The sequence below is a fragment of the Oncorhynchus keta genome, chromosome 20, assembly GCF_023373465.1.
Source record: "Oncorhynchus keta strain PuntledgeMale-10-30-2019 chromosome 20, Oket_V2, whole genome shotgun sequence".
Taxonomy (NCBI): Eukaryota; Metazoa; Chordata; class Actinopteri; order Salmoniformes; family Salmonidae; genus Oncorhynchus; species Oncorhynchus keta.
Window position 1 is genome coordinate 3813701 of NC_068440.1, and position 24272 is coordinate 3837972.

Consider the following 24272-nt stretch of genomic DNA (forward strand, 5'->3'; position numbering starts at 1 on the left):
GGTCAGACGTTTACATACACTCAATTAGTATTTGGTAGCATGGCCTTTAAATGGTTTAACTTCGGTCAAACGCTCAGGTAGCCTTCCACAAGTGTCCCACAATAAGATGGGTGAATTTTGGCCCATTCCTCCTGACAGAGCTGGTGTAACTGAGTCTGGTTTGTAGGCCTCCTTGCTCGCACACGCTTTTTCAGTTCTGCCCACAAATTGTCTATAGGATCGAGGTCAGGGCTTTGTGATGGCCACTCCAATACCTTGACTTTGTTGTCCTTTAGCCATTTTGCCACAACTTTGGAAGTATGCTTGGGGTCATTGTCCATTTGGAAGACCCATTTGCGACCAAGCTTTAACTTCCTGACTGATGTCTTGAGATGTTGCTTCAACATATCCACATATTTTCCTCCTTCTTGATGCCATCTATTTTGTCAAGTGCACCAGTCCCTCCTGCAGCAAAGCACCCCCCACAACATGATGCTGGCACCCCCGTGCTTCACAGTTGGGATGGTGTTCTTTGACTTGCAAGCCTCCCCCTTTTCCTTCAAACATAACAATGGTCATTATGGCCAAACAGTTCTATTTTCGTTTCATCAGACCAGAGGACATTTCTCCAAAAAGTACAGTCTTTGTCCCCATGTGCAGTTGCAACCCGTAGTCTGAATTTTTTTTATGGCGGTTTTGGAGCAGTGGCTTCTTCCTTGCTGAGCGGCCTTTCAGGTTATGTCGATATAGGACTCGTTTAACTGTGGATATAGATACTTTTGTACCCGTTTCCTCCAGCATCTTCACAAGGTCCTTTGCAGTTGGTCTGGGATTGATTTTCACTTTTTGCACCAGAGTACATTCATCTCTAGGAGACAGAACACGTCTCCTTCAAATCAAATTTTATTTGTCACATACACCTGGTTAGCAGATGTTAGTGCAAGTGTAGCGAAATGCTTGTGCTTCTAGTTCCGACAATGCAGTAATAACCAACAAGTAATCTAGCTAACAATTCCAAAACTACTACCTTAGACACAAGTGTAAGGGGATAAAGAATATGTACATAAAGATATATGAATGAGTGATGGTACAGAGCGGCATAGGCAAGATACAGTAGATGGTATTGAGTGCAGTATATACATATGAGATGAGTATGTAAACAAAGTGGCATAGTTAAAGTGGCTAGAAATACATGTATTACATAAGGATGCAGTAGATGATATAGAGTACAGTATATACGTATACATATGAGATTAATAATGTAGGGAACATTATATTAGGTAGCATTGTTTAAAGTGGCTAGTGATATATTTTACATCAGTTCCCATCAATTCCCATTATTAAAGTGGCTGGAGTTGAGTCAGTGTGTTGGCAGCAGCCACTCAATGTGAGTGGTGGCTGTTTAACAGTCTGATGGCCTGGAGATAGAAGCTGTTTTTCAGTCTCTCGGCCCCAGCTTTGATGCACCTGTACTGACCTCGCCTTCTGGATGACAGCGGGGTGAACAGGCAGTGGCTCGGGTGGTTGCTGTCCTTGATGATCTTTATGGCCTTCCTGTGACATCGGGTGGTGTAGGTGTCCTGGAGGCAGGTAGTTTGCCCCCGGTGATGCGTTGTGCAGACCTCACTACCCTCTGGAGAGCCTTACGGTTGTGGGCGGAGCAGTTGCCGTTCCAGGCGGTGATACAGCCTGGAGTGAGTGCTTTTGGTGATAAGCTGAATTTCTTCAGCCTCCTGAGGTTGAAGAGGCGCTGCTGCGCCTTCTTCACGATGCTGTCTGTGTGGGTGGACCAATTCAGTTTGTTCGTGATGTGTACCCTCTCCACTACTGTTCCATCGATGTGGATAGGGGGGTGTTCCCTCTGCTGTTTCCTGAAGTCCACAATCATCTCCTTAGTTTTGTTGACGTTGAGTGTGAGGTTATTTTCCTGACACCACACTCCGAGGGCCCTCACCTCCTCCCTGTAGGCCATCTCGTCGTTGTTGGTAATCAAGCCTACCACTGTTGTGTCGTCCGCAAACTTGATGAATGAGTTGGAGGCGTGCGTGGCCACACAGTCGTGGGTGAACAGGGAGTACAGGAGAGGGCTCAGAACGCACCCTTGTGGGGCCCCAGTGTTGAGGATCAGCGGAGTGGAGATGTTGTTGCCTATCCTCACCACCTGGGGGCGGCCCGTCAGGAAGTCCAGTACCCAGTTGCACAGGGCGGGGTCGAGACCCAGGGTCTCGAGCTTGGAGAGCACTATGGTGTTAAATGCCGAGCTGTAGTCGATGAACAGCATTCTCACATAGGTATTCCTCTTGTCCAGGTGGGTTAGGGCAGTGTGGTTGAGATTGCATCGTCTGTGGACCTATTTGGGCGGTAAGCAAATTGGAGTGGGTCTAGGGTGTCAGGTAGGGTGGGGGTGATATGGTCCTTGACTAGTCTCTCAAAGCACTTCATGATGACGGAAGTGAGTGCTACGGGGCGGTAGTCGTTTAGGGTAGACGGCTGCGTGGTCCCATGGTGTTTATACTTGCGTACTATTGTTTGTACAGATGAACACCATCAGGTGCTTGGAAATTGCTCCCAAGGATGAACCAGAATTGTGGAGGTCTACAATTGTTTTTCTGAGGTCTTGGCTGATTTCTTTTGATTTTCTCATGATGTCAAGCAAAGAGGCACTGAGTTTGAAGGTCATCCTTGAAATACATCCACAGGTACACCTCCAATTGACTCAAATTATGTCAATTAGCCTATCAGAAACTTCTAAAGCCATGACATAATTTTCTGGAATTTTCCAAGCTGTTTAAAGGCACAGTTAACTTAGTGTATGTAAACTTCTGACCCACTGGAATTGTGAAACAGTGAATTATAAGTGAAATAATCTGTCTGTAAACAATTGTTGGAAAATTTACTTGTGTCATGCACAAAGTAGATGTCCTAACCGACTTGCCAAAACTATAGTTTGTTAGCAACACATTTGTGGAGTGGTTGAAAAACGAGTTTAATGACTCCAACTTAAGTGTATGTAAACTTCCGACTTCAACTGTAAGTTATCCTGTATGAGCTTTTGTGCCGATTACATTACGTTGTTGCAGGTGTAAAGCTTATGGGCATGTGGCAGCAGTGTGTAGGAGGGAGGTTCCTAGGTGTGAGAAGTGTGTTGAAGGGCATGAGACAAAGGAATATGTAGCATTGGGGAAAGTAGTGGTATGTGTTAATTGTAGGGGTACCCATGGGGCTGGGGATCAGAAATGTGCGAGAGATGCAGGTTGAGGTTTCCAGGGTTAGAGTAGTGCAAAAGTTGTCATATGCTGAGGCAGTGAAGAAAGTAGAGGAAGATCGGTCAAGGGGGATGGATCCTGAGAAGAGTGGTGTGAGTAGTAGATCTGTACCAGTACAGCGGGATAAACCAAAAAGTGATATGTGTCAGTATGATTGGATTTTTAACATTTATAGCAATGGTTATCAACTGTACTGCAGGGATGGAATGTAAATTGCAGGAAATTGAGGTTGTGGTGGCAGCTGCAGAGAGGTATTTGGGTGTGCGAGACTTGACATCAGAAGAGTTTCAGGGTGTGGTAAGTGGTGTCCCATCCTTTCAGGTTGTTGGCCTGAGGTAGGGACTAAATAGATTTAAATAGTGGGGTTATTTTTTTGTTGTGAGTATTGTTATGGTAGGGTATTTGTTTATTTTTCAAGCAAAGTATAAGGGAGTTTGATGTGGGACTTTACCTTACTATTTTCTTCTGTTTTGTATTTATAACTTGTTTGTATTCTTAACCCCCTGGTTATTAACAAATCGACTTGCAGTCTAGTAGGTGGCAGTAACGCAGCATATTGGATACCGACCGCCGTTAAACCTCATCGAAGAAGACACTGCTTCACATACGCCATCATGCATTGGCATAGGAAGGATATCCCTAGCTAACTCTGTGGAGGAGAAACACAGCAACTGTTACTAGCATTGCGTCTGAAACTCATGGGAAAAAAATTGACGAGTCTGCCGCCAAAGTATTAAAATTAAAAAGGAGATACGCGGTAAGCGGTTTTGTCCTAAATTGTATGCTTGAAGTGCAGTGTCGATATTGCGAAAAAGCTGCTCTCGTTCATATAAGATAATACAATCGCACATATCTTTCAAGGTAACGTTAGCTAGCTAACAGTTATCTGTATGTAGCCTAGCGCGTTAGCCAACTAGCTTTTCCTTATTTTATATAAAGCTATTTTCATAGTTAACGATATAGTTCCAGCTAAGTAGGTGGGCCCATGCTATTGCCCCTTTTAGCTTGTAGCATATTAGCGAGCATTGTTTAGTAGCTAGTCAGTTAGCTTGGTCAACAGGCGTGTGTGTAGTTAGCTAACGAGCTATGTTGCTCGTTTGACCGAGCTCATATTCACGACTACATAGAAAGGTGACAAGTTACCTCGGTGTTCCTCCAGATGTTTGTATAGCTGCCTCCAAATCATTCTTGAGATATCATGGAGGAAGAACAGGACTTTACTCTGAGCGGTCCAATTACTGCCAGTATTGATGCTGATCTGAGTGAGTATGGATTTATATAGCTAAAGACAAACTACATGTGCAATTGCGGCCTGCAATTCGGTGCATTACTGCATAAGCAGGAATCCCTCTTCGTACTTGGTCCATTTTTAAACTAGGACAGGCGGGGGCGCTCCAGGAAAGTAGGTGGCGTTAATGCACTATAAAGTTGAATGCCAGCCGCCTATAAACCCCGCAGAAGAAGGGACGGGGTCGACATGCACGAAAACCCCTAATTGCGGACTGCAGTTGCACAATATTGCCTTTTTTAAGAGTTTAATGTCCACTGCCATGATGCATATAGTTTAAGTACTATTTTAAATTAATCAAATTATTGTAGCTAATCCTCAAACAAAGTGAAGTATTTTTTTACAAGTCTTATAGGCTCCAGTTAATAACTGATAACGCACTTAACTATATTAAGATGATAGTTTGCTTCAAAATCAAAATGTGTCAGCCTGTTTAAAACCTCAATAGTAGTCCATCAAGTTTGTAGCTCAAGCTGTTCTTCAAACAAATAGGAATGGTTTGTGCTGGATAGACCACAGATGGAGTGGGACGTGGACTCCTCTTGACACGAGACCACCTTTGAGAACACTTATTGAATCTTCTGAACAGCATTCAAAACGGCACTGTTTGTTGTAGCCAATCCAGCACTGTGTCAAAGATAGCTAATGAGACCCTCTTCTGATTGGTTGTCGTGCTTTGTTTAACTGATAATTAGCTGTGAATGTGACGGCCAATTCTTCTTTGCTTAGTTTCCCTTGCTGATTTGAATGGGCTACCAGGATTTTATCATCAAATTCATGAAAACACGGTTGTGTGTATCAGTGACTTGTTTCAGGAAACTAGGCGTATGTCATTAACAGAATCTGATTTTTGGCAGAAATGCTTTCTGGAACTTGTGAACTTTCATGTGCCTTATAAGAAACCTGTATGCCATCTAAATACGAATACAAATGTTAAATTATGAGCCAAGTTGGTTTAGCCATGGAAAAAGACAATCTTCCCGCTAGCCATGATTGGCTGGACATGCTGAGAGATGAGTTCGGATGGTTCTGCCATGTAGCATGCTTCTGTCTATAGTCATGAACTGGTCAGTATGTGTACGTAATCCTTTTTAATGCAGCTTTTTTGAAAGATATCATGTAGTAGAACTGAACAAGTGTTGCTCTTCACTTACTGGAGGACTGAGTTTTGAAATCATTGGAATTCGAGTATGATACTAAGGAGATGGAGAAAATTCTGGAGTTTGATTGCAAATATGAAGACTGAGTCGAAAAGAGAACACACAGAAAGCTGTTGTATAAAACACATGTCTCTGGATAACATCTTCAAACTAAGGGCAACCATGGCATCCGTGACAAGAGGGTGAAGCGTCCATCCATGTCAAATAGTCTCGCTAGCAACAATTTCAGATATTACATGTTTCTAATTTTGTCATTCGTTTTCATTTCAAGTTAGTGTAATGTTAGCTAGCTAGCTAATGTTAGCTTACTGGCTAGCTCAGAGCCATTTGCATTGCTAGTTATAGCCTAATGTTAGCTAGCTAACATTGAACCTGGTTGGTTAGCTACCTGCAGATTCATACAGGGTAATGTAATGAGTTGGGATTATGGTTCATTGTTTAGCTAGCTCGCTACATGTCTAAACAAGACTTCACTATGCAAGTAACTATTTCAATAGAATGTTGATGTCACTGCGACAACTGTTGATAGACGTAGCTGGTAAATTCGCTCTGGCTATATACTCAGATTTCAGAGCACTCTTGTCTGATTGTGCCAGAACGCAGAATAACTGACGAATGCTCAACACCCGCTTAAATATGAAATATATTTTGATTTATTTTACTACATGATTCCATGAGTTAGTTAATAGTTTTGATGTCTTCACTATTATTCTACAATGTAGAAAATAGTTTAAAAAAAATTAAAAAAAGAAAGAAAAAACGTTGAATGAGTAGGTGTTCTAAAACGTTTGACCGGTATTGTATATAATGCGTTTGTGGATGAATGTACTTCTACCAGATGCCTTTTTATGAAGCTTTTGTGCATTTAGACCACTGCGCTACGTTTTTGCTCATTTAAAGATCCATTCAAAAAAAGTACTAAAGTTGAACAATTACAAGTCTGGGGGGGGAAGTCACTACTTCCAGGTTACTTTCAGTGTATGCTCATGAAGTTCAGCATTGCAGAACACTGATAAATGCAGGCCAGATCGCCCATCCCTATGTCTTACAATCTTTGATTTTGGAGTGAACCACCACTTTAAAGAACTATCTTTTAGAATCTGTATTTTATTACTTTCTGTTCTAATATAAATCAATTTCTTTCAGGGGATGACAACTTCGATAAGCTTGCTGCAGACTACTTTGGATCTCAGACTGGGGAAACATTGAATCTAAATGAAAAACCATGTAAAAACAGACTTCTGATCCAAGTGGGACTTCTGAGAGAAGACAACCAACTCTCCTGGGGGGCAGTGGTAGACTGGCTTCAAAAGATTTTCCCAATGTATCAGTCTGCAGATTTCCGTTGTCTGATTGAAAGAGGCATTGCAACAACTTTAAGTTTGAGTGGAGATGCAAGACAAGCCTTCCTTGAGTCAAATGTTAACTTTGAATTTGTTGGCCCAATATGTGACAGCATTGGAGTTGGTAGAGCTGATCTTTTGGAAATTACAGATTTTTCTGAGCAAGCAGAGTCTATTGAGGTCACAAATGGTTTGATACTTGAGTTGAGTAACTTTGTCATCAGGGAGAAAATTGACCCCATTGTCTTGGTGTCTTGGTTACGTCAATTTGACCCAGAGTTCTGTAGTGATGGTAACATCCAGAAAGCTAGCAAAATCCTTCAGGCAAAGCTAAAAAAATTCAGACTACATTACCGCAATTACCAAACAACCAGACATAGAAGAAATGCTCAGATGGAAACCTTCCTTCAAAGTCCATTTGAACTTGTTAAAGACCCAACTGACGGAAAGAAAGCAGGCAAAAGAGGAAGAAAGAAAAGAGGCTTTTTGTCAAAACTTGAGACGCCAGTGGTGAAAGTCTTCAAAGAAGAAAATGAGACTTTTGCCATAACACCAAACGAAGAGAGTGTATGGGAACCTTATTCGCAGGTGAAAGTGAAAGAAGAATACGAGTCTCCAAATGAAGAAAGTCCTCATGTAATGAACCAAAACTCGCTCAATTTGATAGAGAATCCTGATGCAAGCAAGGGAGAAGCCCTCACACTGCTTGACATCGCTATGCTCTCTGTCCAAAAACTGTCAAGTGTGTATGGTGGAAAAACTGATGCTTCCAAACAAGTTTCCCTTGATCTTCTCAAAAACCAGTACACACTAACATGTAAAGAAAATGTAGCAATGAAATTCTTTGAAGAGAAAGTTGCGTCTCTTAAAGATCAACATTCCATGGCATCACCCTTGAGTTTTCTACACTACAATGCCCATTTTCTTGTTGACATTCATGACGCAATTGAACAGCAGATGATGAGTTTCGAAAATGAGATCATGCAGTCAACTGGAGAAAAACTAGGCCGTGACAGGAACCCGAAATTCCGAAGATTTGTGAACTTTTCTGAAAGTTCTACGTCACGCTACATCCACATGGCCTGTGATGTCTTGAGTCCTCGTGCTGCATCAAAGCAAAACTACAGAAAACACTGGATAGCTTTCTGTGAAGAGAAGAACAATCCCTCCAAACTAGCAGTCAACCGCTCAAACCGATTTAATAACTACTTTGAGGCAGCAGCGGGTCTCATTCACCATCATGGTGAGATTGCCCTTTTCTTTTCCGACCTGCTCTTACTGAACAACGATGAATGCCCCAATGTCATTCTGGAGAGTGTTACTGATGATGCCAATGATGACGTCATACAGTCACTTGTATGCGTTCTCGCCATTGTTTACTGCAAAATCCTGGGGCCTTACTGGCAACTTCTGAAGAGCGGAGGAGAGTACTCACTTTTTAGCCAGTATATACTCTGCCTCTACCAAAAACTGCTTGAGTGGGCTAAGGATGCCTCAGCCCTCCTTGAGCCAGATACCATTGCAAATGTGTTTCTCCAGTTGCCTCTGCAAGAGAAGACCTTTGATGGGGTTTTTTCATACTTCACAACTGGCACGGGACACATCCATGTTGACCTAATAAGGGTCTGTCTGCAGAAGATGGTGAAAGTAATCGCGGCTGTCACTGAGGTCAATCTGAGTGATTTTTTGCCTGGAGGCGCACATTGTCACAACCCCCCTCTGGACATTTCCACACAGCTGACAACCTGCACATTTTGCGTCTTGATGGCCGAATACCCCTTTGGTCATGCCTACCCATACAAAAGGAAGAGGCCAGATCGACTTACGAACCTTTCATCAAGTACATACGAAGAACCAGAGGGCCACTCTATTCCATCTGAAAGTGATCCTCCTGCTGGTGCAACAAATGCAGAGAGGGCAACATCCGACACTGTTCCAAGAGAAGAGTACTCTCCTCCTTCCAAGAAAAAGTCTCTTGACCAAAGCAAGACCCAGAAGAGGCCAGTAGGACGTCCGAGAAAATTTCCTGGTTCATTGACAAGGGACCAGCAAGACGAAACAAACAGAAACACGGTCATTGCTGCTGTTGCAAAAAACGGAGGACCTTGCACCTGTGAGCAAGATGTAGACAGACTATTGGCCCGATTAGATGGGACAAGCCATGCTCAAAAGCGCGAAGCAATCCGCTGTGAGATCACTTACCAAAAACTGGTCCTGGACTCCAGAGACGCAAGCCTGAATCATATTGGTTTTTCACTCGCAGACATGATCTCTAAGCTGAAAAGTGTGTTGCCTGGCGACGTGTGTAGTTTGGATGATGTCTCAGCCTCTGTACAAGAGAATGAGCATGCCAATGAGGACAATGAACAACAGAGCGAGCATGACACTGTCACTATAACCCCTGCTGATGCTCAATCTGGACAGAATGTTGACTATGAAAGCAACAAAGGGGTTTTGGGAAAGGGTCAAAGAAGTATTGACTTGGGTGGAAACAAAAACATTGTTTCCTACCAGAGCTACAGAGGTAACTTTGATGAATTTCCATAGATATTGTAGGAAGTTAGCAACAAAACTGACACATGGGGAAAAGCAGATGGTTTTCTTAGACTGTTGATAACATGTAAACTATATTTTGTCTCTTATGTTTATTGAAAACAAAGTCTCTTAGTGAGCACTTGTCTCTCAAATACATGAGTTAGTTTTTGGTTCGCCTGCTTGGTAGAATATTTGAGCCATATTAGCATATATTAGACATCAGTCAAAACACCTCAAAACAAGGCATGGTATGGTATCAAGAATGAGATCAAATGAGCTTACAATTCACCACATGACAGTTTCTTGTCATTGTTGCTAGCTATCTGGCCATCCAGAACCATAGCACACAGCCTGGCTTCGCCGAATCTCGTTCGTTGAGGCCAGCTTGATATGTCCCCAATATTGGAGCAGAAGCAAGTAAAGGAACTTCCCTGAGTTTGACAGAGCTTATTGATTGATAGCTGATGACTGTCATTGCTCTTTGTAATTGGTACATGCCCAATACGTCACCCACACCAATTGTATTGGTTGGTCCTATATGCCCTTTGCCATTTTAGGCAGGGACGTTTTTTTTTTTGTGGGAAATGTGTGTTCAAGACATGTTTTTACCATCATAAAATTGTATGTTTGATGTTTAATCGTGTGTTGCAACTCCTGTAAGTGACATGTTTTCTATTCCCCCCCCCCCTCAATTTATTTTTATTTTTATAAATCAATATTTCTGTTTGGATTCTAATCAAATGTGATGTGAAAGTTTTTGTATGATTTCACCTAGATGTATATTTTGTACCTGGAAAGAGGATGGAATGCAATATAATAACGTTTTTGTATACTTTCCCTTTTGTCACAGTGTTAATTGATATACATGCACATACGGTCATGTCCATTATTATTGGCACCCTTGATAAAGATGAGCAAAAACATATTACATTTGTTCTGTCTACCACACTATAACTTAATAGAATAGTTAACTCACACACACTACCAAGCTTATCTTGTTTGTGGTGCTGGGAGTTACTGCCCCAAAAGTCAACATTGTGGGGAAAAAAAATATCAGGCCACAATTTCCAGGTGTAAGGTTTGACGGTTTTACACTGAGATGCCATTTATCTTTTATACAACCTATATTTGACTATTTAAAAGTATTGAATGAACATTTAAACATTATTTAGAGGGTGCACAGTGGGTGTCTATTCAATTTGTTTTCCCCTTTATGTCACACTGGGTAATCTGCTGTTTAGATATGAACAAAGCACAACCTGCCACTGTTTTGGAAAAATGCTGAGGGATGGGGCTAGAGTAATGTAACCACACTCAAATTCATAGTGCGTTGTGGATACAGACTGACCACGCATGAGATCAAAATGATAGTTTTAGTCATGTTTAAAATTATATTGTTTACAAACAAGCTTATTGTGGGTTCTGATGGGGTAGGACAGTTGAACTAAGGTATTAAGGCATTAATAGGTCAAATTATTCAAGAATCAATGGGTATCATTCATTTAACTCGCATCGATGCACCAAATGCAGATTGCCACTTTTACTGAATCAACTCTCAGTTCTGAATATTATTATAGGGATCACTGGACATTCCAAAGGGTTTGTTTATGTGGTCATATAGCCCAGTAGGTCAATTAGTTAATTATTATGAAATTATTTATTTGTTAGACGGTGTATTGGGTAGGTGAAGGGAATGCGTATTAGACATACCGACTATAATGCCGTTGTAGTCAATTATCTCAGTGCATTTATGTAGACCGTACTACAATACAATTGCATTTAGAAATGATCGATCACATCTTGTTGAGTAACTCTAATACGTATCAGTGCACTCGATATTCACACCAGCACACTAAATTGAAGCACCGAGCGGGTGGATCAGTGTTCACTCTGCCTAGGGAAATGTGCCGCACTTCTCCGGTGCCATGCGCGTCGAACTAAATCGCATGCACTGTATTTAGCCTCTGAAGTGCATGAATCCCCGCCTTCACAATCCCTAGAAGCTCTCTGAATGGCTACATGGTAAGGGGAGGAGAATCTACTCTTCACATAACACGCCACAAATCATAGGCTGCGGACGCATTTACTCAACTCGAACATCCTTCTGGCTGACATTTTAATAAGAAAGGGCACGTGCCCATAAGACATCGGTTCCCACTTTTCAAACGATACATAACGTACATTTTTGTCTGTCTTCTTCGTCAGAGAGGCTAAATGGCGGGTACTTGGTGGAACAGTGCCGCTTTTACTCACGTCCTTGTGGCTCTTTTCGGTATGGGTTCCTGGATTTCCGTGAACTGTCTCTGGGTTGAGCTACCCGTGGTTGTCAGAGTTCTGCCTGAAGGTCAGTATCTGATTCCAAACGTGTTTTCTTTTTTTATATTCTTTCGTTGTCAATGCATGGTACTCTCTTCGTTTATACCATTCTATAAGAAATACTGTTTTGTCCTTTCACAGTATTACTATTGAGTACAGGCACTGTTGCATGAAGTCTAGGCTCAAAGACAGTAGCTTCATCCGGAAGTGTATTCTGATTGACACTGACCATTGTTTTATATATGCAGGGTGGAGCCTGCCAGTCTATCTGTCAGTACTTATAGCCTTTGGGAATATAGGTCCGATTGCTGTGACCATAATGCATCACTGTGCCCCAGGACAGTTAAACGAGCGCCTGGTCATCCACAGTATCCAGGTTCTAGCAGTGGTGGCATCAATCTTCCTAGCCATCTTTTGGTCACAGGTGGCAACTGTGGCAGGGGAAGTGAGATCCGTACCATATCTGCTGCTCACGTTCGTTTTGGCTCTGGTTTGCTGTACATCCAATGTCACCTTCTTGCCCTTCATGTTCCGCTACCCCCCTCAATACATCCGCACATTCTTTGTTGGCCAGGGGCTAAGTGCCCTGTTCCCATGTGTTGTGGCTTTGGGGCAGGGTGTGGGGAAATTGGAGTGCAAATTGAACAATGGCACGGTACAGGCACACTACCTGGATGAGAACTTCCCTGCCCAGGACTTCTTTTGGTTCCTGTTTGTAATGCTGACAATCTCAGCCCTCTGCTTCATGGTGTTGACGCGTAGAGAAATAACAGAGCCAGCATCACAGGAGACCCCAGAGCCTGAAGTGGTGACGACAAAGGAAAATGGGGAGGAGACCCACCCTCTCCAGAATGGAGGAACACTGTTGTCTGAGGACCAGGTGGAGTTGGAGAAAGCATCCCCGGTCCAAACCTTCTGGACGCCACGCAACATCTACCTGCTGGTGCTACTAGGTGTGTCCAATGCCCTGACCAACGGAGTCCTTCCCTCTGTCCAGAGCTTCTCCTGTCTGCCCTACGGCACCATGACCTATCACCTCTCTGTGGTCCTTGGCAACATTGCAAACCCACTGGCCTGCTTTGTGGCCATGTTTGTCCTTTGCAGGTGAGTGGATATGACTGAGTTCGACTGCATGATTAGTGTGTAGGCCTATACCACAGTTGTGTGTTGCACCCTCATGTACAGTAATTGATTGATAGAAATACATTGATGTATGAATATTATAATGTAAGTATGGACGGACACTAGGCCTAGATATGGTTTGGAATAATTGTACATGGTTTATTAATGTTGAGTCAGGAGATCTTACTTGTGGGTGTGTTTTCCCTCTCTGTGTTGCAGGTCATCTGTGGGTCTTGGTTTCATGTCTGTAGCAGGGGGGGTCTTTGCGGCCTACCTCATGGCTCTGGCAGTGCTCAGCCCCTGTCCTCCTCTCTTGGGGAGCTCTGCTGGTGTATCCTTGGTGGTAAGTCATTTCAACCATCATCTATTAACTACTAGGCCCGTCAGTGCTATCATTGTGGACCTTGTTCCCTACAACATTGATTGAGGCTACTATTAATAATGAAATCACTTCCTGGGTTGCCAATGTTTTGTGTAGTGTGTGTGTGTACCTGTAATGAGGACATTTTAAGATCGCTTTAGATTAGGTGTAATCCAGACCTGAGTTCCAATACATGTGTATTAACTATTTGTCATTTAAATACTTGTGTTCTGTGTATTTGAGTGCTTTCAAATAATGTATTGCCAAATCAACTACTTTTATTTGAACTATTTTAAAGTTTGACATTTTTTTATTCTCTATAAATAACCTGCTATTTGAAACTATTTTCAAATAATTGTTTCTAAATACATTATTTCCAATAACCCTAGGACCAAAGAGACCCGATATCGATTTTATGGGAGTATTTTAATATTTGCATTTTGAAATACATGCCAATACTTTCCAAGTGTATTTGTAAATGCATACCAAAATACATTCCAATATTGAACTATTTATATTTTCAAAGAACAAAAAATCCAAATGCTTACTTTAAAATCTATATGAAAGTAATTAAAATAATGAAAATAACACCCAGGTCTGGTGTGATCAACACAATGTGTAGCAGATTTGGAGTATCTGTAACCCGAATGATTTCCACACGGACACTTCTCTGTTTCTACACAGGTGGTGTCCTGGATCATCTTCACTGGTCTCTTCTCTTACCTGAAGGTAGTTATAGGGACGTTGCTCCACAAGGCTGGCCATGCTGCTCTGCTGTGGTGCGGTGTCTTCATCCAGGCTGGCTCACTGATAGGAGCCCTCTCCATGTTCCCCCTGGTCAGCATTTACCACATATTTGCACAGTCTGAGGACTGTGTGGACAACTGCAGTTAGTTAGGCACCAGGAACCACAGCTGGGTGATCACATCAGGGATGGAAGATGGAACACCCTTTCTAGACCCAGAAGGGTTGATTGGGGGGGGAGGGGGGGTTCTGTAAGGGCTGAGGAAAGGCATTCCAGGGGTAATTGGAGCATTGAGTTGCTGTGTCCTGGTTAAGGGGATGTAAGTGCCTGTGATGTAGTGCCGTAGGGGATTTTTAAAATTATTGATCTAGTTTCTTGGTTTGCTGAAGGAGCTGCTATTACCGGTATGTTTTTCCACTAAATCATGTGACAAGACTTGTTTAATCAGGGACTGAATCAATAACACAAATTCATCCAGTTTGGCTGTCCCCAGGCCTTAGGAGTAAGAAACAAACACATTAATGGCCAGTTTCAGAGAGACAGAAGAAGCCCAGTCCTCGACTAAAAAGCATGCTCAACGGAGAATCTCCAGAGAATGCAGAGAGTCCTGGACAGGGCTTAATCTTTGACTTGGAAAGTGGCCCTATGAAACTCAAAAACCATGTTTCCATCCACAGCTTTCATGTGATTTAAAGTCATATAATTTAAAACAAAAATCATGACAGCTGTGATGGAAACAGGACAGGTCGGTACAATTTTATAAATGCTGACCGATCATTTCCTAGTTCGACAAGGTGGGATCTTTGTGTCTAAAATGTATAATGCGAGAAATGGCAAATATTGACAATCATCATTTCGAAGTCAACTTGTGATGATATGGTGTGTGGTCCTCCCACAATGTCTTGGAGAGTTCATTAGTTCATTAGCAGTTCATTAGGCTACAAATGCTAAATTAGGCTATAAATGATGAACTTCACAGGATGGTGAAAGTGCAAGGTGATCTTGATGCTTTATCTTATTCTGGTGAGATGATGATCGATGCTTGAATGTTGTTTGACAAATTAACAGATTCTCGCTCTTATTCATAATCATCTCATGTGGACTAGCCTACCCGCACAGCCTGTCCGCACTGTTATCTGCCGAATGATGGTACATACGAAGACCAGAGTAGTTTGCTATTTAACGCAACAGTTTTCGTGACGACTATCGGAGAGTTTAGAGTATTTGAAAATGCGATGGAAACCCATTGTACTTTAGGTTTTTATTTGTTACATGAAAACGTACATTTTGTGTGCGCACCTCTTTTTTTTATCAACAAGTAACAAGTCCGTTTGGTGGAATTATTTAGTATTTTTTAAATGCAGGTTTTTAAAATATTTGAATGGAAACCTAGCTATAGACAGGTTTTAATACTACTGTTGGACGCCCGGTGTCCCAGGTCTAAATCAGTCCTTGATTAGGTGGGAAGAATGGAAATAAGCAGTGGAACTGGATTTGTGGTCCAGGTTTGAATTTGCCTGTTCTAGGAGATATTTACGTCTGTCACTTGGTATGTCATTGTATGCCATGTCAGAATCATCATTCCTGAGAGATTATAGTTTAAGCTTATTTTGTGTTGTCCTGATAATTCTGAACAATTACTTGTTTATTTCCCTCCAGATTATTTCTCCATACACAATGGGATTGTTTCTTTCTACTAATGCCTTCGTCTCCTGTTGTGTATTATCATCCATGTAATTTGGTGTTGAATCCTTTTTGATGACCATTTAAAAATTATATATATATTAACCATTCCAAATGCAATGCCAAATGTTAGCCTTCCTTCAGATAACATTTAAATGTTATCTTGCTATCTAAAACATTTCGGTAACGTTGAAGCCTCTGTCTTTAGGCCAAAACACCAGTGCTAAGTCTATTAATGTAAATGCGACCCGAGTTAGCCTACTAAACACATCATGACTGAGACACAAGGGGTTTTTGTGATTTCAGCTTCGGAAGGAATAAAGAAAATTAAATCTGCTACGCCTTAGTACCTCCTACAGTGACTAATATTGGAAAACTTGCTGCTCAATGGAATTTATAGACTTTATGTTACTATAGAAATAGTATTGGTCCAACATGCCTTGACTGTTTATATCGTCACTATCTGATGAAAACATGTTCAGGAAAAAAATACCTTATTTCCCATTAACAAGAACACAATTATGAGACATCGGGCTATTTTGAATACACTTTCTTGTACATTTCAAGACTAGGGCCATTGAGGGAAGTTACTGCTTTCAATAACTGTATAATAAAAATAGTCAAACGGAGTTAAAGGGTTTTCGTCAGATTGCGACAATATTTTACTATACATTTTCTATATGATCATTTTTGTTTATGTTTTTTTTTAATGTGAAATGAAAGGTGAACTAGTTTCTCAGGCACTGATTTTACATTTGTGTTTTAAAAAATAAAAAAAATGTGGCCGTTTGTAAATCTTTCTTTCCTGCCTTATTTTGTTACCAAGTCATATTTTGTTGCAAATAAGCTTATTATCTTTAGATCGCTGTATTAACAATCCTTTTGACTGCCTTTCAGATCTGGTGACTCAAAATCACTTGACAGAAGTTTGGGATGTTTGGAAAACCAATAATTAAAAACAAAATAGGAGTGTTGAAGAATCTGTTACATTTTGTTCCTCAGAATGTGATGTTGAATCGCCACATAATGCAAGTCACCTACTCAGAAAAATGAATCAACCTCTGATTCAATCTCAATTAATACTTCCAACCAATAGCTACTTGTTTTGTAAGCTTTGACAATATGGCAAAGTAATTACTACTTGGCTCAAATGAATGTACGGGTGGAGGTAGCAGGTTTTCCGTTGCCCCCTGAGACTCATTATTACTCCTCACAGGAATTGCCTTCTATGGCCTAAAGTTACATTGTTATGGGTGAACAAAGCCCTAATGCTAAGCACAGGTCTCATCCTGTTGCTATGCATTCTCAGGAAATGTTACAGAAGAGTTATAGGAATATATGAATGCATTTGACGTGCCTTTTTAACCAGGATGGTATTTGGGCCTACATTATCATTAATGATAATTGTTTGGGTCATTCGGTATGTATAAATGTTTCCTATGGAATTTTGTTCAGCTCTCTTGTGTTACATTCGGGACAGTTTTGCCTAGTCCTTAGTGTAATTTGGTCAACATTCCAATAGATGTCGGTATGAAGAAAGCCAAACAGGGCTTTAACTAGCTTTATTGCTTTGGTTAATTTTTCACCTGTTACTGTGGTTATGGATTGCATTTCAAGATCATCACCAATTTAACTTTCTCTGTCAAGCAGTTTGTGAAATGAGTGAAAAGTAATCCGGTATAACCTCAACAAAAGATCAAGAGATCAAACCATTTTTAAAACTCATTTGAAAATGTCCTCTGGAGAAATGGACGGAATTTGTGTATATCGGGGGAAAACGAACATTCTAGGCCTTAGCTAGTTCTACTGTATTTTCCAGCTTAGCTAGTTCCCTTGATCTCCTTAGGGAGGATTAGAGAAATGCTTAGATACAAGAATGTGTTGACTCAGCCATAAGTTGAAAAGAAACAATGAAAGTGTTGGTGTAAACCATTACATATGATGTCTCAATGAAAAATGTCCCGAAATGTGCCTATCGAGGGAACTGTGGATGAAATATCAACTCAGGTGTTGAACAAACATGTGTCTTGGTTGGTTGACAAAAGCACACCCACCAAGGAATGGGGCTAAAATCCCCAGTGGGATCCTTCAGTGCATAGGACTTTGGCTTCTCTGCACTGCAGAACCTCTTCACTGAACTCCCTGCTGTCTACCCAACGTGAGTATATGTCCACGGATGCATGCTATCCTCTTCTTACTGTTAACTTTTTTTTTTAAATGAAGTGAACAATCTGTACTCTTTATCTTTTTGTTTACTTTGTGCACTTGCAAAAGTGTAAACTATCATTTTAAATAGATGGAATATATTTTCTGATTGTGATGCATGCTTTTTCATGTATGTGTAGTCTACTACTTAGTCTACTTAATTTTTACCTGGAAATGTTATTTCTGCTGACGAAGTCTGAGACATCTGTTTCAATGTCTTGATTTTATCTCCTCTTACATTTATCTTAGAGGACACACTGTACCAAAATAATTTCCTGTAATTGTTTTCCATTCCTTTGAGTTGTTTTTGTACCAGATCAAAGACACTGCAGCAAGCTGGTTTCCTTGTTAATAAACAATCTCCTGCTCAGATGTTTTTATAGTAGTTATGCAATACTTTTACAGTATAAGTAACCAACGTTACCTTTTGGCTGCTTCTTGGTGATATTTGAAGTAAATTAAGGAAATGTGACCGTGTCCAATTAACTTTGTCATAAAGTATACTGGGCAGGTCTTTCAGTATTGGAAGCATCATAAAGTGATTTCCACTAAAGCATTTTTTTTACATAAATTTGTAACTTCACATCCGAAGCCTTGTAAGAATCTGTAATGAATTTGACATTGTCACCTTTAGCAGAGAGCTTCAACTGATAAGAATCTTCTCCCAGATGACACTACAGGTTTAAGTGGCCAACATCTGTCAACAGTAAAATAACGTTTTACAACACACCTTCAAACAAGACGTTGTCTGGACCTTTTAGTTACAAAACCCAATGCTTAAAAAATGTGTTTATGTAAGGCCGAGATTCAAACCACAGCATTTTGTAGAGCAGCGCACGAGCTCTCCCGACAGCTCTCCCGACACAGCTCTCCCGACACAGCTCTCCCGACACAGCTCTCCCTCTCCCTACAGCTCTGTAACACCTGGGATTGAATCCTGTCTTAAAAGACTGGGAAATCATTTGGCATGTATTTTTTTACATAACCAGAAGTAGACTATTCTCAATGAGTTGAGCCACTTGGCGCCTAAATATATTCAGCTGACTAATAACTATCAGGAAAGAGTGTTTGGTATTTGCTTAGCTGAAAGGGGATTAAAATAAAGTGAAATGTGCGGGGTCTGCATCGGATGACTAACGCAATTTTATAACTTTTATGGTTAATGTATGGTAAAGGAACAATGGTTCCCACCCACCATCGGCATCAGGATGTTTACTGATGTGCCTGCATTTTAACTAATAACATCATGGTTCACCTGCATTTCAGTGGAGAAAGTAAAAACACTTCGATTCGAGTCAAGTAGACCTTTTAGATTTTGGTACGAAATGTCATACCAGAGCAATCGTTGAGTAAACACAGGAAAAAGACACTAAGCTGGAAGGAGTATTCCTTACCAGCTGCACGGGGTGAGTGAGACTGTTTCCTTTTCAAATAGATGTGGTCGAGACGTGTGTTTGTGTCGGCCGTTGTTGTGGATTTGACATTCTACACTTATACCTCAAGCGTTGCATCAATTCAACATTGGAACACATGGCTTCTTTTCTTTACGCAAAGTACATTTCTGTGAGTAACAGGCAAAGTATAAATATATTCGGTGTTAATTTCATTGTATTTTATGCTGCCCTAACTCTTATTTCTATCTCATTCTAGAATCCACTTCCGAGCGCACCAGTGTTCAATACCCAGATTCACAATGTCACTTTTCATCCATATATTGGCCTGCCTGTTTGGCATGGGCTCCTGGGTGTCTATCAACGGACTATGGGTAGAGCTGCCTCTCATCGTGCCCCAGATCCCCGAGGGTTGGTACCTGCCATCCTACCTATCCGTCCTCATCCAGATGGCCAACGTGGGGCCCCTGTTCATCACCCTCATGCACCGCTTCCGCCCCGGGGCGCTCAACGAGACTGTGGTCATCTATGTGATCATCTCCCTGGGCATGGTGGCCAGCTTTCTCCTGGCCTTCTTCTGGAAGGAGACGCTGCTGGTGGCGGGCGTCCCTCGCAGCGTGGCCCTCCTCCTCCTTACCTTCTTCCTGTCCACTGTGGACTGCACCTCCTCTGTCACCTTCCTGCCCTTTATGATGCGTCTGAAGCCCCAGTACCTCACCACCTACTTTGTAGGGGAGGGTGTCAGTGGCCTGCTACCCGCCCTGGTAGCCCTGATCCAGGGGGTGGGGGTGGTCCACTGTAACAACTGCACTCAGATGATAAATGACACTGGCTCAGTCAGTCTTAGCTACGAACTTCAGGCTCACTACCAGCCGGCCAACTTCTCAGCTGGGGTGTTCTTCTTCTTCCTCAGTGCCATGATGTTGGTGTGCCTGGGAGCCTTCATCCTTCTAAACTACCACCCTGCCGTGGCCCGGGAACGCCCAAATGCCCGCTACCCCAACGGGGTCCTGGAGAAAGGCGAGGCAGCTCAGATGAACCCCACAGAGCAGAAGGCCATGATCAAACAGTCTGATATCAAGCCCAAAAGCTGCTTTGGGACCGGGACGTACAGCCGGATACAGGTGCTGTACATGTTCTTCATCCTGGCCTGGGTCAACGGACTGACTAACGTTGTGCTTCCCTCAGTGCAGTCCTACTCTTGTCTGCCCTATGGAAACAGTGCCTACCACTTATCGGCCACCATGGCTGCGGTGTCCAACCCTCTAGCCTGCTTCATTGCCATGTTTTTCCAAACAAGGTCAGTTTTGTTCAAATGCATTTCCAATTAATAGGAATGAATCGTTATTTAATTTACTCATTATCAACTTAATATTTGTAGGCTTATTTTATGGCCAACAAAATGGGATTTTTATTAAACTGCACCCCCACTAATAATGATAATGTTACTGTGATCCTGTCACAGGTCCTTATTGCTGTTGGGGGCTCTCACTTTGTTTGGCAGTGGGATTGGAGCCTACATTATAGGCATGGCAGTGCTGAGTCCATGTCCTCTGCTGGTCAATGAAACCTTAGGAACCTTCCTCATTGTACGTTTCCACAACATAAATTCATAATGTACAGTGTGGTTGGAAATTATTGACACCCTTGATAAAGATGCACAGTAGACTATAAAATAAATAATTAAAATACTTAGCTACTGTATATTGTAGACAAATAAAAGGGTCAAAGATCATACCCCCAAGACATGCTAACCTCCCCCTCTTATCAGTAATCATGGTAGCATCCACATTAATGTAGAAGTGTTTAGAAACATTCTATTCATATTTACAATTAGTGACTCCAAAATGATGCAGTACATTTTTATTGGGGACAAATTAATCTGAAACACCAACCAAAGCTAACTGCAAATAGATCCAACAAGTTTGTATAGTCACAAACTTGATGTAGTCATTGCGTGCTAGGGACATGGGACCAAATACTGAACTTTTGACTACTTTTAAGTAAAATAATCTTTAGGGATGTCAATAGTTCTGACAACTACCTTTTTGAGAAAAATATATGTTACTAGTTAAACAAAATCTCTTTCTCTGAGCAATTGTGTAAGAATATAATTTCCCCTTTTAAAAACAAAAGTTTGCTCAGTATGTGGATTATTTATTTTATAAAGTCATTATTGCTCATCTTTATCAAGGGTGTCAATAATTTCAGAACCCACTGTAGTTCTATGCTACAGATGAAAGCATAACATAGAGGACTACATCTCATAGAAATAATTATTACACATACAGTACAATGGATTGAATAAGTAAATGTTATACTTGTCCCTTATCTCAGGTGAACTCCTGGATCTTCTTCATCCTCACTTTGTCCTATGTTAAGGTGATCATTGGTGTTATCCTCCGTGATGAGGGCCACAGTGCCCTCGTGTGGTGTGGAGCAGTGGTGCAGTTGGGGTCCTTCATGGGTGCAGTCACCATGTTTCCCTTGGTCAGTGTGTATAGTTTATTTTTATCAGGAGACCCATGTAATACAAAGTGCCCTTAAATTATGCTAAACAACGATGAACCAGGCATATTCTGAGAAACTTATTTGATTAATTCTTCCGAAGCATGTGTACTTCATTAGTAAAAATGCAATTGAACAACTAACTAGTGAGGTGAACAGAATTCAACCAACTCGTGGGAGTAAAGTAAGGTAATATAAGGTTATAAGGTTCAGGGTGATTTACTATTTGGACAACACCCTCCAAGTATCTTGTCATGTGACACTGGTGCTATTGATAAGCTACTGTCAGAGCCTCTTTTCACTTTACACTAGCAGCTTGTGGATGGTAAAATTAGGGACTTTTGTCAGTGCATGCAAATAATACCAGGCAGCGAATAAGCACCTTTTAGAGAGTAGCGCATACCAGGTAGATAGAAAGAACATTCAGCTCTCCGGAAGATAAAAGCCTAGTGTTTTTGTAGCATTAAAAAAATGTAGCATTTTTGTTGAATAAATGGACTTGTGATTAGCTATGTCAACTATTGTGGTTGCCCTAATCTAATGTTGACAGAACAATGTCTGACAGTTTGGACTTCACAAGAGTTATGCAGAGTCTTGAATGGACCACTCTCACTGTGGAGAATCTTTCATAGGAATTCAGTGATTATATAGCAATTTTAACATTTGGTCCTTTATTATTTGGTCATTTATTTGGTCATTTGTTTACTCGACTCCCGAGTGGCGCAGCGGTCTAAGGCACTGCATCTCAGTGCAACAGGCATCACTACAGTCCCTGGTTCGAATCCAGGCTGTATCACATCCGGCCGTGATTGGGAGTCCCATAGGGCAGCGCACAATTAGCCCAGCGTCGTCCGGGGTAGGCAGTCATTTGCTCTTAACTGACATGCCTAGTTAAAGGTTACATTTTTAAAAAGTTAAACAAAGTAAATTTGTGCAGGGGTTCCCAAACGTTTTCACTCGGGCCCCCCTTCACGCATTGGGGAATATCCCACGCCCCCTGCCCCCACAGCTTATTCTTGCTATTCTACACATTTTAATTTTCTTGCAATTCTTTACATTTTTCCATGTTTTGAGTGACTCAAATTACTATCCATTGGCTAAGAAAACGGGGGAAAAATTAAATATAAGTTAGCTGACAAAAAAAAAAAATGTTTGGAGGGGGGCACCCCAACTGCTGATTTGGCAGAGCGATTTAGTCAGTGCATTTAACTTGAGGTAGTTCGTTAAGTCCCATGACAGTCGTTGTAAGAAAAACCTCCCTAAATAAACCGTCTATCAGCCAAATCCGTGCTAGTAAGAAAGACAAGGGTGTTCGTTTCGTTTTTCTGACTAAACATCATGCCTGGTTGTATGATTCAGATAATGATTTTCAACCTGATTTAATTTAGAAATCACATGTTTATTCTTATACTGTACAAGTCATTTAAGTATATTGACAAAACAAAGTTTTATTGTCACATACACCAGATAGGTGTAGCGTAATGTGGTGTTTTACAGGGTCAGCAACCATTGAGCAAATTAGAGTTAAGTGCCTTGGCCAAGGGCACATCAACAGATTTTACACATTGTTAGAGTATTCGAACCAGCGACCTTTTGGTTATTGGCGCAATGCTCTAACTACTAGACTATACCGCCCTGTATTGTAGTATACTGTAAACCTATTACAGTTAATTAATATATTGCAGTAGCTTTAAGTGTTTAGAATGTATTTGACAGGCAAACTACATATTCAAGCACAGTCAACTGAAATGTTAAGGCTACACAGAACCATAAAAGGTCACAAAGTTCATTATTCAAAAATAAGAATATTCTAGCTATATTTTAGATCACGATCAAAAGTACCCTAAGTACCGCCTTTTCTCTATTCAACTTGTTTAGAACAGGCAAACAGTTTTGCTTGAGTAACAAGGTCAAATATTATATGCAGTACAATGAATTGTACAGGTTATAGCAAGATACTAAACATATTCAAGTGTAGTCAACTAAACTGTTACGGCGCCATAAAATGTCACGAAGTCCATTATTCTAAACGAAAAACCATCTCGGTTCTTGACATTTTCTAGTGAACATCAAAAGGCTAGAGGAGACTATTGCCACCTATACTATTAAATGTTTGATTTTTCACAGGCATACCGCATTCCTTGAGTAAACGGGTACCGTATTGGATGTGCTAGGCTGGCAGCAGATGGCATGATCACACGCACAAGAACAACTAAACAGTTTAAAAAGGTTTTCTGTATCATTTGACTTTAAGACCAGTAAAATGGTTGTAGGGTGGTAACACATGTACAACCATATTAGTTATGCGGACAGTTCTATAGGCACACCTTTTGGTTGGGTGCATCTCATCTTTCCCTGGCCCTGATTTCT

General features: G+C 41.3%; 3 protein-coding genes across 6 annotated transcripts in view; 2 read left to right on the plus strand and 1 right to left on the minus strand.

The window, feature by feature from the left end:
• fbxl6 (F-box and leucine-rich repeat protein 6) overlaps nt 1-11974 on the minus strand; it is a 34143-nt gene extending 22169 nt beyond the window's left edge. The window contains exon 1 of one of the 2 annotated variants that reach the window (XM_035795023.2): nt 11825-11974. The gene's annotated coding sequence lies outside the window, so the exon portion shown is untranslated. Of the gene's footprint in view, nt 1-4388; nt 4556-11824 lie in introns of those variants that run through there. The other variant, XM_035795022.2, reaches the window with a different exon arrangement.
• Nucleotides 3792-16593, plus strand: slc52a2 (solute carrier family 52 member 2). Of its 3 annotated transcripts, XM_035795020.2 has the most exons (5): nt 3799-4002; nt 11777-11915; nt 12136-12991; nt 13229-13352; nt 14055-16593. In XM_035795020.2, the coding sequence occupies exons 2-5, from the start codon at nt 11786-11788 to the stop codon at nt 14262-14264; spliced, it is 1320 nt and encodes a 439-aa protein (XP_035650913.1). In that variant the 5' UTR covers nt 3799-4002; nt 11777-11785; the 3' UTR covers nt 14265-16593. The 3 variants fall into 3 exon arrangements, with proteins under 3 accessions (XP_035650912.1, XP_035650913.1, XP_052327862.1); XM_052471902.1 differs by lacking the exon at nt 3799-4002 and having other exon boundaries at nt 11784-11915; nt 12029-12991; XM_035795019.2 differs by lacking the exons at nt 11777-11915; nt 12136-12991; nt 13229-13352; nt 14055-16593 and adding exons at nt 4405-4507; nt 6840-10406 and having other exon boundaries at nt 3792-4002.
• Nucleotides 16594-16921: 328 nt separating this feature from the next.
• si:ch73-196l6.5 (riboflavin transporter 2) lies at nt 16922-22890 on the plus strand. The gene is made up of 4 exons (XM_035795024.2): nt 16922-17956; nt 19654-20694; nt 20860-20983; nt 21732-22890. The coding sequence occupies exons 2-4, from the start codon at nt 19697-19699 to the stop codon at nt 21939-21941; spliced, it is 1332 nt and encodes a 443-aa protein (XP_035650917.1). The 5' UTR covers nt 16922-17956; nt 19654-19696; the 3' UTR covers nt 21942-22890.
• Nucleotides 22891-24272: the final 1382 nt, after the last annotated feature.